General features: G+C 39.6%; 1 protein-coding gene across 2 annotated transcripts in view; it reads left to right on the top strand.

Annotated features, from left to right (window-relative positions):
• Nucleotides 1–1,540: 1,540 nt before the first annotated feature.
• Nucleotides 1,541–16,106, top strand: part of PDCD6IP (programmed cell death 6 interacting protein) — a 31,099-nt gene continuing 16,533 nt past the window's right edge. For both annotated transcript variants that reach the window (XM_053936945.1, XM_053936938.1), the window contains exons 1-5: nucleotides 1,541–1,814; nucleotides 7,793–7,847; nucleotides 9,582–9,651; nucleotides 12,731–12,858; nucleotides 14,190–14,343. In XM_053936945.1, coding sequence (XP_053792920.1) covers nucleotides 1,609–1,814; nucleotides 7,793–7,847; nucleotides 9,582–9,651; nucleotides 12,731–12,858; nucleotides 14,190–14,343 — 613 coding nt within the window. In that variant the 5' untranslated portion in view covers nucleotides 1,541–1,608. The remainder of the gene's footprint in view (nucleotides 1,815–7,792; nucleotides 7,848–9,581; nucleotides 9,652–12,730; nucleotides 12,859–14,189; nucleotides 14,344–16,106) is intronic.

The raw sequence follows: 16,106 nt of genomic DNA, 5'->3' as shown, positions 1-16,106 counted from the left end.
GAGAACAAATATGTAATTTTAAAAGCACTTTTACCATTCCTTTTATGGTGTCACCACCTGGTGGCTTATGAAAATATCGGGCTTGGAGACTTAGCTGTCTGGAACAAGGGGCAGAAGAAAGGGGAAGATAAGCACAAGGGCTGAATATTCCCTTTTGGTCCCCAGCCAGCCTGGCAGGCTGAGTGCCTCTTTCACTTGTCTGAGCCATGCTGGGCTGAGTCAGCAGAAAGCAGGCGTGATGTGAACGGCTGATCCATGATTGTACAACACGAGAATCTGTTCCTTTTGCTGCCAATAGAGACATTTTCAACTTATGCTACAGAGAAGCCACTTTTCACTTTAAGGCAGCAACCCTTAGGGTGGGCTGAGAACAGGACCCTGTGAGGCATTACATGCCTGACTGCTTCACCACCTTTCTCAAGGCCACCACTGTCACTGCCATGTCACAGCTCGTATTCCCAGCTGCTGAGGTTTTCCCTTGCCACAGCCAAGTTCCGCAGTCACATCACAAGTGCTCAAGGTCACTGCCTTCCTGGGGTCCCACTGGATGTGCTGACCCTCTGACAGCCAGGGGTTTATCTGGGGAGGGAGCATCATGCCCTTCTCCCCTTAGGCAGCTGTCCCAGGGATACTGAACCCTGCATCTCATAGTCTTAGATAGTCTTAGAGGGGGGAATGATACTGAGCCCATCAAGATTTGAGTCCCTCAAGGTTTGAATTAAATTTTGTACCTTTTTTGAAATTGTTAATCAGTAGCTGTAGCGGGACGGGTATGATTAAGTAATTGCATTGTGAGCATCATATGCTGCCAAAGTCTTTTCAGTGGTGCCCAGCAACAGGGTGAGGAGCAATGGCTATAAACTAAAACACAAGAACTTTCACATCAACAGGAGGAAGAACTTCACATTCAGGGTGGCAGAGTACTGGAACAAGCTGCCCAGGGCAGTCATGGAGTGTCCCCTCTGGAGACATTCCAAACCCACCTGGACATGTTCCTAAGTCACCTACTCTAGGTGACCCTGCCTTGGCAGGAGTGTCGGACTAGATGATTTCCCTTCCAACCCTAACGATCCTGTCGTTCTGTCTGTTTGCACACTAGGCTAACCCTTTGTTTTGAGAATAAGAGAAAATAATCCCAAAATGGTCTGTCCGGACAAGAGGTACCACGAGTGAAGACGGCAGAACTCAGCAGGTCCCAGACTCAAATGGAGGGAAGAACCGCGCCACAAGCGACAGATATAACCAGCAAATCGTAACTGGAGTACTAATTAATAAGAAAGTTATTCAATTTAGAACCAGTAAACGCTGATGCCTTTCTTTCTTAATATGTGTAAATAGCGTAAAGTTTTGATGACCGGTGAGCCCCCGCCTTTCGCGGGTCACCACCTGCTCCCTCGCTTGGCGCAGACCACGGCAGGGCGCTCCCCTCAGGAGCGTCTCCCCTCAGGAGCCGCTCGCTCCGGGGGCGGCACCGGGAGAGCGGCGCGGGAGGCGGGACGGGGCGCGCGCGTGCGCGGCGCTCCCGGAAGCGCAGCGGCGGCAGACCGGGAAGGGGAGCCCGAGGCTGCGGCGAGGAGCGGCGGCGGCTCTGCCCGCCCGGCGTCGGCCATGACGAACTTCATCTCAGTGCAGCTGAAAAAGGCTTCGGAGGTGGACCTGGCCAAGCCGCTGTGCAAGTTCATTCAGCAGAGCTACCCGGGCGCCGAGGCGCAGGCCGAGCACTGCCGCGCCGCCGAGGAGCTCAGCAGGCTCCGCAAGAGCGCGCTCGGCCGCCCGCTCGACAAGCACGAGAGCGCGCTGGAGACCCTTCTCAGGTGGGGGTCCCCCACCCCCATCATCTCCCCCTTCCTCCATCTCCCCCAGCCCCGCGGGGCCTCGGCGGCAGCTCCGGGCCCTGGGCGTGGCGGAGCTGGAGTCAGGTGTGGGCGGGCCCAGGTGTGGGCGGCCTGTCCTGCCGGGAGGAAGCGGCCGGGGCTGCCGGGCCGGCTCCGGCGGCCTGTGGGATGCCGGTGTCGCGGCGTCCAGCAGCATCCCGGGGTCCCTGGCCCTCACCGCGCCGCTCGGGTGTCGTGGGGTGTCACATGATGGCAGCGCAGGGACGGGGAGGCCTTGTCCCCATCAACATCTCCTTCCCAGTGTTTGTGTCGTGCCAGTAGCTCTTAGATGTAGGTAGAAATTGTAAAACCAGAGAACATTAAGGATTTGGAAGAGAGCTTAAAGATCATCTAGTCCCAACCCCCCGCAACCCCGCCATAGGCAGGGACATGTCCCCCTGGACTAGGTTGCTCAAGGCCTATATCCAGCTTGGCCTTGAACAATGTCAGGGTTGGGGCATCCACAGCCTCCCTGGAGAAGTCTCTGTGCCAGTGCCTCACCTCCCTCACAGTAAGAAGTTTCTTTGAATGTAAATTTCCCCTCTTCCAATTTGAACCTATTGTTTTTGGTTGATAGAATTTCATAGAGGGTTGGTGTTTCTTTCTCTTTAGTGTTGCCTTTTGCTGTTACAGCTTTGTTTTCGCTTCCTATTCAGTTCTGTGTGTGGGTTTGTTTTTGTATTTTGTTACCAGCATGATTTCCTTTTGTTTTCTATGTTTAGCAGCTTCTTAATGTATTTGCAAAGTCGCATCCTTTCTTTTTTTCTGCTTAACACAGTTAGTTTGCTATCAGAAAGTTTAATGGAGTCTCTATAGTGCTGGAGTTACTAGAGGTTAGATGAGCAAAAGATTAATCTGTGCTTTCTGCCTGGTGAAGTACATAAAGCCTGCATTAGGACTAACAGCTCTATTGTCCTATCTCCCTGAAACACTTAGGGATTGCAGTGTTGAGGAGAAAGAGAAGGAGCTACTGGAGAGGGTCCAGAGGAGGGCAACAAAGATGATAGGGCTGTGGAGTATCTCTCTTACAAGGAGCTGGGCGTGTTTAATCTGGAGAAGACTGGAAAGGATTGTATTAGTGCAGATATATACCTCAAAGGCGAGTTTTAAAAGGATGGTGCAGGTCCCTTCACAGTGGTGGCCAGTGACAGGATGAGGAGCAATGGCCATAAGTTAAAACACAGAAAGTTGTACCTCAGCATGAGGAAGAAATTGTTTATGTTGAAGGTGACAGAGCATGATTGTCCAGGGAGGATGTGGAGTCTCCATTTCTGGAGACATTCAAAACCAGCTTAACAAATGCCTTGCCAAAAAGAAGGCAAATTCTGTGAAATAAATTACTGATGATTGTCAACCCTTCACATGGGTTTTTGGGCTGTAAAAGCTCTGACTATGCTGATTGTATTTTACAGTAGCTTTGTAGTTCCCTGTTCTATTTCTGTCTACTGCTGCGTATGCTTTTGAAGGTACTTGTGTTTATGCCTTTGAAGGTTGGAGAAACTGTGAGCATCTGTGAACTGAAAAAGGGACTTTGCTAGCCAAATTGAAAAGCATACTATTATGTTCCCTTGCATGCTGGAATTGAGCTTCCTTTTCTGAAGGTGGCAGTCAGGTTTGTTGTTAGTCTCTGTCTGAAATCCCTGTTTTTGGCCCAGCCACTTTGTGCAATTTCGCCCTAACACTTACTCTGCAACACCAAAAGAAGGCAGCCCACTTTTCAATTCTGTGCCTTACACCTTTTCTGGAAGGCAAAATGTATGCATGGCATTCTGAGGAACTTGAATGAATTCAGTGTAGGGTCAGATAAACATCAGAGATGGTGCAAAAATAAAGTAGTGTTTCAAAAAGCCAAGAGGCTGAGCAGGACCTCCCTCTTACAGAGCCAGCAGATTATCCATGGTATGCAACTTCACCTCAGATTTTCCTTCTGAATAATCAAGGGAAACCACTTACAATTGCATAATTACCAGCTTTGAGTCAATTCCATGTGCAGTGATGTGTTCTCTCTGCTGCTGATTGGTGATCAGCAGATGAATTTAGTTGGCCCAGATGCTATTGCGGTAGATTAGAGCTGTTGAATGTAGCTCTGAACTGATGTAAACATGAAATTATATCCCTCCTGTGCAGAAGTTCCTCTCTTAAAACATCTGCATTTTTAATTGTATAGCTTGAGAATATTGGTTGCTTTTATAGTGGAAGTGAGATAATATGAAGGTCTGAATTAACTATAAGTTAATAAGAAAAGATAAAACAATCAGCTGTATGTTTTCCCTTATTTCTAACAAGTTATGAATGTTTGGTCCATGTCTGACCATTTATATTTGTTACATTTGCTAGAAAATTATTTTGCTCTTACTCTGTAAGAGTATTCTGACATATATTCTCTTAATTATTCTGTAAGGCACAGTTATTTTAAACTGTCTTCACATCCAGAAGTTTGAAGTGTCCAGCTGAGATACACAAGTGTTTAAATGCCTTGTGTTTCCTCTGAAAATCTCCTTGCCTCTCCAACTTCCAGTGTTTTCCTGTTGGTATTTAAGAGCAATACTCAGTCTTAATGTTTAATTTCATTGAAGTTGGAGTTTCAAACTTTGGTGAAGTAAGGTTAGAGGAACTAATTAGAGCGTGGCTACTACTACATAGTTTTACTTCCTTGTGGCTTTTTATAGACCGTAATACCTAGTAGAGCATTGTAGACCATTTAACTGTTAAGAAATGAGGGCTTAGTCTTCTGCCAACTAATCTAGGATTTGCCCACGGTTTTGTAATTTCTAGAAGCCTTATTTTGCTGAATAGTCACTATAGACCTTTTTTGTCTTTTATGGAAGAAATTAACAGCCACATTTCCTAGACAAGCATTGACCAATAAAGTTTGAAAGCATGTGGTGTGCTGCTGTTTAGCTACTGAATGCAAATGCTTCTCTTGGCGAAGCATTTGAGATAGACCATGCTCCTTTTCACTGGGTAACTGGGAAGGACCTCAGCCTGCTTCCAAGCTTTCTTTGTTTTGTGAGAATCTGAGTGCTCTGAAGGTGATGTAGGTGAGCTTGGTACAGATGTTCCCTTAAATTCTGTCATAGCAGATTTGATTTAGTGGTGTTTTGGTTTTTTTTTTTCAGTTCTTAGTATAATTATAGCTTCAAGGGATTCCTTGCTTCCTCCAATATTAAAGATAGCCTGGATTTTATTTCCTTTTTCTGGAGACATGGAATATTGGTGCAAGTTTAATTGGTTTAATTTTGCGAATAACTCCTGCAGTTGTTTTAAAAAAAGAAAATCCGGAAAAAGAAGGGGGTGGGAGGAGTGCATGGTTTTATTTTTGAATGCTCAAATTCCCTTAGGGCTGAAAGTTGCAGTTGTGGTTTCCAGCTGTGAGTTCAGGACTCTGGTTCTTATCTTGAAGAGCAAAGACAGATCTTTGGTCTTTTTGATGTTCTATTGAAGGAGATTTTTCTTTCTGATTCCTTGGAGGAGGCACAGTATTTGAGTTTAATGCAGTACATATATTTTAGTTAAATTCTAATTTAAACCTTGACTTCCTTCTCATTTGATGGCTGTTTTCTACTAGCATTTAGGAGAGTATAATGCTGGTTTTGATGAGAGATTGCTGTGTTTTGAGCACTAGATCTGTGTTGCTGACATGTGCCCCTCCTTTCTCTGCTGCAGTTGTAGTTCCTCACTGGCACAGCCAAACATAAAACTCCTCTGTGTTGTGCTCTGTATCTGTATCTATCTTGATAGTTTAAATTACTGTAAATTTAGTTTTAAATTACCTTTGTATTTAGTGTCATCTTTTCTATGTAATTGACCTGTGCATCCGTTGTGGCTTTTCCTTCTGTAGTTACTTTCTGGTTTTGTGCTGTTCTGTGGTTAACATCTTCATTTACCATTTTTATATGTTTAGTTTTATGCATACTGTTATATTTATACCCTTTATATTTATGAAACTAAAAAACTTTACATGGTTGTGTTCTGGGATGTTTTTTTTGTCTGCAGAGTTTTAAAGAGTTCTTAAATTTTGAGTAGATTTTCAAGTTCTCTAATAAGAAGAAATAACATCACATGCTTAAAATAGTAAAGAAAACAGTAACATAAATTCTGAGCTTGTTTAAAGACAACCAAACAAAAAGCCCTTTTTAGGAGGAGTATACACCTCTCTGGCTTATTTTGTCTGTGGTTATGTTGACACAAAGAATAGTCTGTTTGCAGAGAGCCAAGGCTTGGGCACACCCAGCTTCACAAGGACATTTGACAAGCTTTGGTCCTTTACTCCATCCTCATGGCAGATGAGGACAGTGTAATCGTGGAATGTGGGAAGGCAGCTTGGCTTTAGTGGTGGCTTTTGGTTAACAAATTCAATTGAGTCAAGAGGAGACAGCATGCAAAGTCTCCTTTTCCTTGTGAAACTATGTTAAAACAAGTGTGTTGAGACCAGATGTAGGCAATGGAGTATATTTAAATACTTAGGTTGCAGTAATCTTCAGGACTAGTTATTATTTTTAACTATACCTTTCAAAAAGTTGATAAGTTGTTTAATCTTGATAAAATTGCCATCACAGTAAATATTTGCGGAATTTTTTTTAATTTTTTTTTTAACCTTACAAGCAATTTATTTCAATTCAGTTATTGCTGGAAGTCCTGTTGCTGTTGCAGATTATTGTAGCTTTTGACGTGGCTTGGTATATTGTGTCTTAAATTGCAGTGGCTCATTTGAAGTCAGAAACCTGTAGTCTGATATACTTTGGCAGATACTATTAACTGAAGAATACACTATTACTGTTTTTACTGTATATGAGTTTTGAAATTCTTTCTTGAATTTTTAAACAAACATTTATTGTCTGTACAACACACGTCTTGTACATGCATCTCATGCCTGTATCTGTTGTGATCAGTATTTAATAGTGAAAGGAACTGGGAACAACATTAGTTGTCTTTCACAGACTGTGAAAACCATTACTGCAAGGTGTTTTGTATATTGGGAATATAATTTTTTTATAAAACAATTTGACCAATATAATGTTGAGCATATAGCTCTATGGTCAGTGCTTCAGGAAGAGTATAGGAAACAGCCTTCATATGTTATGTACTCTTAGCAATTTAAGGGTTTCATGTTCTGCATCCAGCCTGTCATGTTTAACCAATGGTACAGGTGTAGGGCACCACTCAGGAAAACTTGGAATTCCTTACTGTAGCCTGGATAGGTTGTGTGAGGGATTGTGCTATACTCAGTATATTATCTTTCTGGCATCCTTTCCTAAACATCTTCCGCTGTGACTAGACAAAATACTGGCATGGAGAAACTGTGGGTTTAATTCACTGTGACTACTAGAATATATTCCAATGAAAATCAAGTTTACAGCTAAAGAATTTTATCAATGATTGGTCTCTCCAGCTGGTACTGTGCAAGGCAAATGGCATTTATTTCAAATACGTTGAAATTGGGTTATAATGGTAAGATAAGGAGAGTACAGTGTAGCATGTTAATATTATGTTAAATGCTGTACTTAATTTACTTTTGCAGCATGATTTAATGTGCTTGTTCTCTGCCTGTATGTATACAGGGACTCCTTTGCGTGGTACTCTTTTCTAATCCACCATCCATCAGGTAGTGATATCTGGATCAGCTTTGTCTGTGATACTGTTTTACTTCTGACTGAGAGAGGGTTCCCATGTTATCTGTGAAAAACTGCCTCTTGCTGAACTTGTTCCTCTACTGAAAAAATCCCTTTAGATAGAAATTGTCCATCCTTCAAATCCTCCATTTCTACAAATGAGCTTCTTAACTTACTTGTGTGTAGGATTTTTGTGCCTTTCTCCCAACCTTATATGCCAGTTTAATAAACCAAAACTATTAATTTCATTAATCTAATAGCTGTGTGTTCCTTTTCTTTTTTTTTTTTTTTCTTTTTTTTTTTTAGATACTATGATCAGCTGTGTTCAGTTGAACCAAAGTTTCCATTCTCTGAAAATCAGGTAAGAAGACTACCAAACCAGTTACTGAATCATGGCACCTATGATGTGTGACTTCCAAGCCTGTACCTAATCCTCTAATGAGTACTTTTATTGAACAAGACAGCTAATCTCTTTGAGCCTTATTTTCCTAATCTCTGTTTATTTTCTAGTCAGTGCTCACATACAGTCTATGCTGAAACTTCAACTCTAGTGGCCATAATTGGCTTTGTTTTACAGATAGAGAAGTATTTTGGCTTTGGGTAGGTGATCACTGTGGTCTAGGGCAGAAGGGGTTGGGCTCTTCAACTCTCTGCTTTCCAAGAAGTCTATTTCATGCTATGTTCTAAAGGATTTTAAATTTCTAATTTCTGTGCGAAAACCTATAGAAGTGGATGGAATATGATCTTTGTTTTTTGAAGCAGGAGATATGTTTCCTTCACAACAGAATAATCCATTTAAGAGCTTATCGCTGTATTCTTGCTTCTGCATGACATAGTTTTTATATAGGTATGGTGTTCATTAGAGTTTGGGTTTTTTTTTCCTGACATATTTCTTTAGAATCATGTTTCTAGAGAGAAATTCAGCTGAACTTCTCCCTATTGAAGGCTTCTTCAAGGAGGAAGGAAACTGGAATAGATCTGTAGGCTCCTGTATTTTGTTGGAGAAAGGTGTGGGTTTTCTTTCAATATGTTTACAAATATGGCAGAATTTATATTTCTTTATCAAAGCAACAAATCATACTTAAATGGTAATATTATGATTAAAAGGAGAAGTTTCTTTCAGTCTTACAGGTTATAAGTAATGTTAATCTGTTTCTAACTTTTACATGAGTTTTGCATGTAGCTGCATTTGCTTGCAGCCAAGAACTGCACATTAGTTTTCAGTGAGCAAATCCTTTGCTATGGTGATCTACAAACCCTGAGACAAGGAAAACTTAGCAAGATCTGCATGTCTGTAAACTGTTCCACCTAAAGGGAGAAGTAGTCAGTGGAAGCAGCAATGCAGCTGGGGACCAGAACATCCTGCACTAGCACTGCTGCTAGAGGAAAATACATCATCAAATAGTACTGTTGTCCTTTCTGAAGTGATTCTCCCCAGGCACTTTAAACTGAGGAAGTTTGACATCTTTTCTGGTTTGATACCAGTTGCCTACAATTACTTGAATAAGGAATTGTGGTATGTGAAAGCAGATTCAATGAAGTATTTGCATTGCCTCTGAAGTATATGCTGGAAGTATAAATAAAACACACTGTTTCTACCTCCATTCTCTTTCCTGAGGACATTTCCTGATAATGCTGCTATTGAATTCACTCATAATAATGAGTGGATTTTGGTATTGCACAACAGATCCAAATACATGGGTAATTTGGCGCACTGGAAACTGCCTGGTGGGGTGATTTCCTTAAACTGTGATTATACCAACCCATCAGACTTAGGGGAGAGGAATATCTGGTTCAGAAACAAATTTATCTGTTGCTCAGAATATGAACAGAGCTGAAAAATGATTCTGACAATTTCTGTTTTGTCTACTTGAAATGTTTTGAGCTAACTAACAGGAAGGAAAAAATGTAGCATAGTTTTGTTTTGAATATTTCTTCATGATTTCCTGAAACTTCCAGAATGTTTGTAATGTTCCAAGAAGTAAATAAAAGGTTTTATGCAATTAGAATATAAGGGCTAAATACATAGATTTGGGGTATTTTCAGATTATATTTGATTTTAGAGGTAAAGATCTTTGTTTTTCACAACTTCCAGGTCTGTGTAACATTTACGTGGAAAGATGCTTTTGATAAAGGATCACTTTTTGGAGGATCTGCCAAGTTGGGTATGTGAATGTAGCAAAAAAACCCAAGTATTAACAATACTATGCTTTGAGAATATTTTTATGTAGTCAAATTAATGTCTTTCTAGCATTTTCAACATAGCTTTCAAATGAATTCAACTGTGTTGGTAATAGATTAGTCACTTCAAGATTCATAATGAACAAATAAGCACCATGCAAAGAGTTTTTACAAAATTGAGATGTTATATTAGATTTCCAGAGGCACAAATGGATGTGGAGTATGATAGTAGTTGTACTGTCTGTTTCTCGTCTGTTTTCTGGGAACAACTCCGGTTGTTATTAATCAAAATTGTTCATGTTAACATTAAGATCCAGTTGATTTTGGGTAATGCAGCTCTTCCTGTTCTAAATGAGTAAAGTGAAGAGTCCTTATGAGTGAGTGAGTCCACTCCAGAAGGGGAGTGATGGTAGCTGGCTTTAGTAACCTAGTCTTGATACCACATTTTCAAGAGAATAGAATTATTTGCCTGTGCTCTAAAATTACCCTTCTAACACTTCTTTTTGAAATATATTCATACAGATTTAAACACTTGGAAAGAAAAAAAATTGTATTTTTTTCCCATTAACATAATGAGTTTGAGTCTGATTTGTTTAGTCATAGAGGGACAATTCTGCACACAAATTCAGGGTCATGAAATGGATTTGGAATGCTTTCCAATACAGAAGTAAGACTAAATCCTTTGAGTAAGTGAGGAGTGGTTCAGTTGTGTGTCATCATTCTTTAGTATTTCCATTTATACCGAAATGTTTGTCATGTTCAGCATTGCAAGATGAGCATTGCAATTTTGAAGTTCCAGATAAAGCCCGAAAAAGATGTTTGAACTTCACTCTGGTTTTATTTTTATTGAAGTTTTTGCCAGCTTTATACAGCTCTCTGTTAGCAACTACTGGAAATCTTTGCAGTTTTCTATGTTCTGAATACATATGGTAACAGTTGTGCTCATGTGAACTATATCTGTAACAATATACCTATGCATACTCTGGTGATCCTTGCTTTCTGTTCCAACTATTCTAAGAAGTCTTGGATAATTGGAAACCTTCCTGAAAATGCTTTGGTTCTTTTTCTCAGGATTTGGCTTGTTCTTTCTTCTTTGAGCCTAACATTTAATGAGGATTGAATCTGTTTCTTTGTAAAGTTTAGAATGTTTAGTATGATGTAAAGATAGTCTGTGAATCACTAGAGACCTGTAATAATTGTGAGAAAAAAAATCAGTAACCATAACAATGATAATTACCGTAAGAATTTGAATAAATGTGATGTTACTGCAGCTTGAGGAAGCTTGCTTGTCTGCAGGTTAATTATATACTAGTCTAAATAATCTGTGAGGTAGATGGCCACAGATTTATGCAGTGTTCTGTGTCAAATATCAAAGAAGTTTTTTAACTGAGATGTGAGTAATGCTCAGTTAACAAGCAATGGGATAAGGGTAATTTTGAAACTTTAAAGCAGGTCTTGGTGGAAAGAAATTAACAAAAGGAGATCAGAATTGGTGGTGAGGTTTTCTCAGTGTAAAGCAAAGCTATCAGTAATCAAGGAAGCAAACTTTCTCTTGACTTCTAAGATGAGTTTCCAGATAGAAATTCAGCTTAAAACTCCTGAGATTTATGATGAAGGGATGCAACTTAGAGTTCTGGCTCTTGCTGTGGTGCCAAACTGTTAGCTTCCCACCTTTCTCTGGATCCCAAGTCTGTATCACAGTGGTAGCTAACAGATACTGTGACTGCTTGAAAAGTGACTGAGTTCACAGCATGACACATAATCTGAAATATATTGACTAAGTTAATAGGTAGTGCTGTAAACAGATAAGGAAAATTTGCATTGCTATAGTAAATCACACTTGAGGGGTGGTCCAGAGTATAAAGTAATTCTGCACTTCAGAAACTTTCAAGCCATATTTTCTGTCCTGTCTAGAGTTTTAGTGTTTTCCAAGTCTAAACAACTTTTATCTGAGTTCAAGACCTTATTATTGGAAAAATTCTGGAAAATAAATTTAGAGAATGGAGATTATCTAGGTAAAATAGTGACTGTGACAGTGTAACTCACTTGGAAACAAGTGGGAGAAATGGCATGTCAGATTTAGGCTTGCTTGCTTGCTGAAAACTTGGTGCAGATTAGTGAGCATTAACATAGAAGTTTCAGAGGGGTGTTAGATAAAAATGTAGCTGTTTAAGGAGGCTGGATGTCAGTGAAATGAAACAAATGTACATCTTGAGTACCTTCATGTTTCAAGGATAACTACCTGGGTTTGTGAAATTGAAAATTCACTAGTTGTCACTCCCGTATTCTCCAAGAGGACTGTCTAGGTACTTTTTGACACTGGTAGGAACTAATATCTACAGTATTTGTTTCTTTTCAAGCACTTGCGTAGGACAGCTAACCTTCTGAAAGCAATTAATATTCAAAATGGTTCCTGTTCAGGTATTTCTAGTTCTAGAATTGTGGGCTCCATCCTATGGGCCTATGAAGTACTGCAGGAGTTGCTTCTGGGCAGTCTATACTGCTGCCTAGTGAGATCAGGCTTTAACTAAGTAAATCCTGAACTGTTTCAGAACATGTATAAAGAAGATATTTTTCAGCATTTTCAGCCTGGAACAGTAGCTTTAAAAGTGAAAAATTCCCTGCATTTCAATAGATAGAAAACAGAACATGTGAATGTCTTCATAATTGGTCAGTTAGTGCAAAGGGATTAATGTGTGGAAGTTCGTATTTCAGATGACCACTCAGTAATGCTTCAAGACCCAAAAAGCTGCACTCTAGTTAGAAAGACTTTGAAATTATTTTGTATACATTTTCATGCTACTGCTTTATTCTTTGTGTTGCTTTCTGTAGTTGTTCACATGGAAACATTTTGTGGTAGTACTAAATTAGACTTTGTAAAGCCTTCAGATTGAAGATGACTTCAACTTGAAAAGTTCAATAAGATTGGGATTTTGTTTTTCTTTTTATTTGAAACTGTTAATACCTTTACTGATAATAGTAGTGTTGGCCTCATCTGTAGGATGCTGGAGAACTGAAGTTTATTTTCTTAACAGTCTGGCTAACTGTCTGTCTTACCTGCAGCTCTGGCAAGTTTGGGATATGAGAAGACCTGTGTTTTGTTCAACTGTGGAGCATTGGCAAGCCAGATTGCAGCAGAACAGAATCTGGATAATGATGAAGGACTAAAAGCTGCAGCTAAGCACTATCAGGTACAGAGGCTCCCTGCTTCTGGTTATGAATTCAGAATTCATATTGTTAAAACATCAAACAAATATCTCTCAATTTTAAAACTATATAGTCATGCAAAAAATATATATGTACATATTTTCCTGCTCTTAATTGCAAAGATGGATTGGTTGTGTACCTGGTCTTATTTGTTTATCAGATTTGGAGGATATTATTCTATACAGTTCCCCATACTCCTTCCTTCAAGTGAGTTGGTAACTAAACCTTCAGCTTAAGATTTAATAATTTTAGCTAGTATAAATTTTAGTTTTCACAAGTATTAGAGTAATAATCTCTTATGTCTTTCTGGAATGCGTTAAAATCTTAGGCTGTTAGGTGTTTATATATATATATTTTATATATATATATATTATTATATACCATTATTCCATAATATACCATTATTTATAGTCTGTCATGATAAGGGTCTCATTGTAAGTGGCTACAAGAGGTCACAATGAGTTGTTTCTAGTGGCTAAACAATAAATGGGAGACCATACACTGTCGGAACCCAAGGTGTCCCTCAGACACTCTTGGATGTTCCGGGTCCAGGTCAGAAGCATCTAAGACCCTGGCAGGCAGCCGGAAACCCCTGTGGTTTTGAATTTGATCTATGGAACAATTTACCAACCTTGCAGGAAGAACAAGAAATCACAAAAGTTTAGATATTGTAATAGAATTAGTCACAAAGTGAAAGGAAGGATTTTTGAGTGCTGTACCAGGGGGGTTTTAGGCCTTGTACAGAGGGGTCTGAGTTTTGTACATGGGGGTCAGAAGTTCTAAGATGGAGGGATTTGGGCGTGCCCTGTCCTCCTTCTTTCTCCTTCCTGTCGTCCATGTACTTGGTGATGTTGGCACTCACAGATTGGTTTAGAGTAGAAGGTCACTGTTCAATATAGGTGATAGGCATTGGGGAAAAACTATAAACATTTAATACATAATGTGTGATATAAAAGATGGCACCAGCCCCTTGGGTGGAGAGACAGAGAAAGAGATGGACAGAGACAGAGGGAGACGGAGAGAAACGCAGAGGGAGAAGGGAGTCAGAGAGAATGTCAGGGAGTGTGTGTGCCTTGAGATAACATGCAATAAACTACCTTGAGACCGGACAACTGAAGACTACTGAGTCTTTCTTTGAAGGCCTGGGTTGGAGGAGAGACTTTACCACCTCCTGGGGTCACCCCAATCTGGGGGTGAGCCCTGTCAATACACCAAAGAAAATAAATAAATTTAAAAAATTATATGTATTATATTTGTTGGTGAGAAAATGTATATGGAAAGAATGGATGATAATACATTATTTTGTTTCACTTAGTTTGCTAGTGGTGCTTTTCAACACATTAAAGACACAGTTTTGTCAGCCTTGAATCGAGAACCTACAGTGGACATCTCTCCAGACACAGTTGGAACTCTCAGTCTTATTATGCTGGCTCAAGCCCAGGAAGTCTTTTTTTTGAAAGCAACAAGAGGTATATTTTAGTTTTTGGCTTATATATTTAAGTGCATGTTACAACTTCCCCAAAAACTTAGAAGTGTTTTAAGTTACTAAGAGCCTGTCAAGGGTGTTTCAGAGGTTTTTATGTTTGCCTTTTCTGATCCTCCCGATGCTCATTGCAGGTCATGAAACAAAAAATACAGATGTCGCTTAAGAATTTGTCTAAGGTTCACCTGACAGTGCAGCTCTCCTACCTGCTTTTTTATGTCCGAAACCATTAGTCTTCATCTTTACAAATTATATTACTGAACTGTATTTATTCTTTCCTCCCTTGAAGGCAAAAGACTCTGAAATAACTGAGAGTACTAAAAATGGTGCATAAGGGGTTTTGCAAGTACTCCCCTACTCCTCTGTCTAGGGAGTGCTTTCACAAGCATTTAGAAAGAAATGACTGTGCTAGAAACAAAGGGGATTTTCTAAGAGTTGAAGGGAAACAAATTCTGTTTGGTTGCTCCTGCTTTTAACAGAGAAACTCCAATTCTTTTAGAATACCCATTTGATCTTGGAAAGGCAAATTCTGCAGGTAGAACAAAAAATCATTTCCCTGGATGATAAGGGTTGGTTGTGAAATACACATTCAAAGTCTAGCTATCTTAATACAACTATTAGAGAACTTGGGCTTCAAAGAAATTTTCCATGGAATGATCTGATCTTTGATACAAAATTTCTTACTCTTCTGCTCTTCTCTCTTTGTTCAGAAAAAGTTGATTGCCCACAAATGGCTTTCTCTCCTGACATAATTTGGAATACTTTGGAGGAAGACGTGGGTTTTATCTGAACTGAGATGTTTCTTGTCTTCACAGGGAAGATACCTGAAAAGTCTTGTAGCCTTTCTGCCTTTAGGAGAATCTCAACAAGAGACTGTCATCCTTTAGCCAACTGATAAATTATGTTTGTTCTTTGTCATGCTGGTAGCAGTATTTTAGTCTCTAGCTGTTCGGACATTGCTTTGAAAAAAATTTATACAACAAACGCCTGAAATGTTTCCTTCAGGAGTGGAGCAGATGCTTCCCTCATTTTGTGTGACAAATAGATTGTCATCGTCTTGATTTCTTCTTCTCCAAAACATGTAAAAGACAAAACAAGGCTAATCCAAACCCCAGGTGTACACAGTGACTTGAAGATTTTTGTGATTACTCCTAAGACCACAAGACTGACAGTGTTTTAAAGACAGTAAGGTTAATAATCATCTGATTATGAAGGCTGTAGATTTTGCTGGATTTAGGTTCTTTTCTCTGGGGGAAAAGACATTTTGTGAAGAATCATGTTTGACAACATGATTAACTTCAAAAACCTATTTTTCAAGTGCAAATCCTTCAAAGTTAGATCTCAAAACAGAAATTAAGCTTCTTGCTGCATTGACTGTTTACCTTACTTGGAATTTTCTGGGTTTTGTGTCAAGTGAGGTAGTCCATTTATCAGCTTACCAGCTACAATGGTATTTCTGATAGAACTGAGTTTATTTAGAAGTTGAAAAAAAAGCAGAAGTGTTTGGCAAAAGCCAAATTGGTCAGTCATAATTAACTTCATTACATAACTACAGGCCAGTTATTTTAATTTCTGAGCCTTTCCTAAGTGTCTTTAAGTCTGAACATGTTTGCTGTTCTGAATCAAGGCTTACATTTGTAGCTGCAATGTTTTAAAGATACCTGAATAAAAACTAAAGCTTCTGATGGTGAAAGATATGTTCTGAGTTGTCTGCATGGACAAATGAGTCTCCCGTAACATTTTCTCTGT

Source organism: Vidua chalybeata, chromosome 1, assembly GCF_026979565.1.
Source record: "Vidua chalybeata isolate OUT-0048 chromosome 1, bVidCha1 merged haplotype, whole genome shotgun sequence".
Classification (NCBI taxonomy): Eukaryota; Metazoa; Chordata; class Aves; order Passeriformes; family Viduidae; genus Vidua; species Vidua chalybeata.
This window is presented reverse-complemented; position numbering and strand designations above follow the sequence as displayed.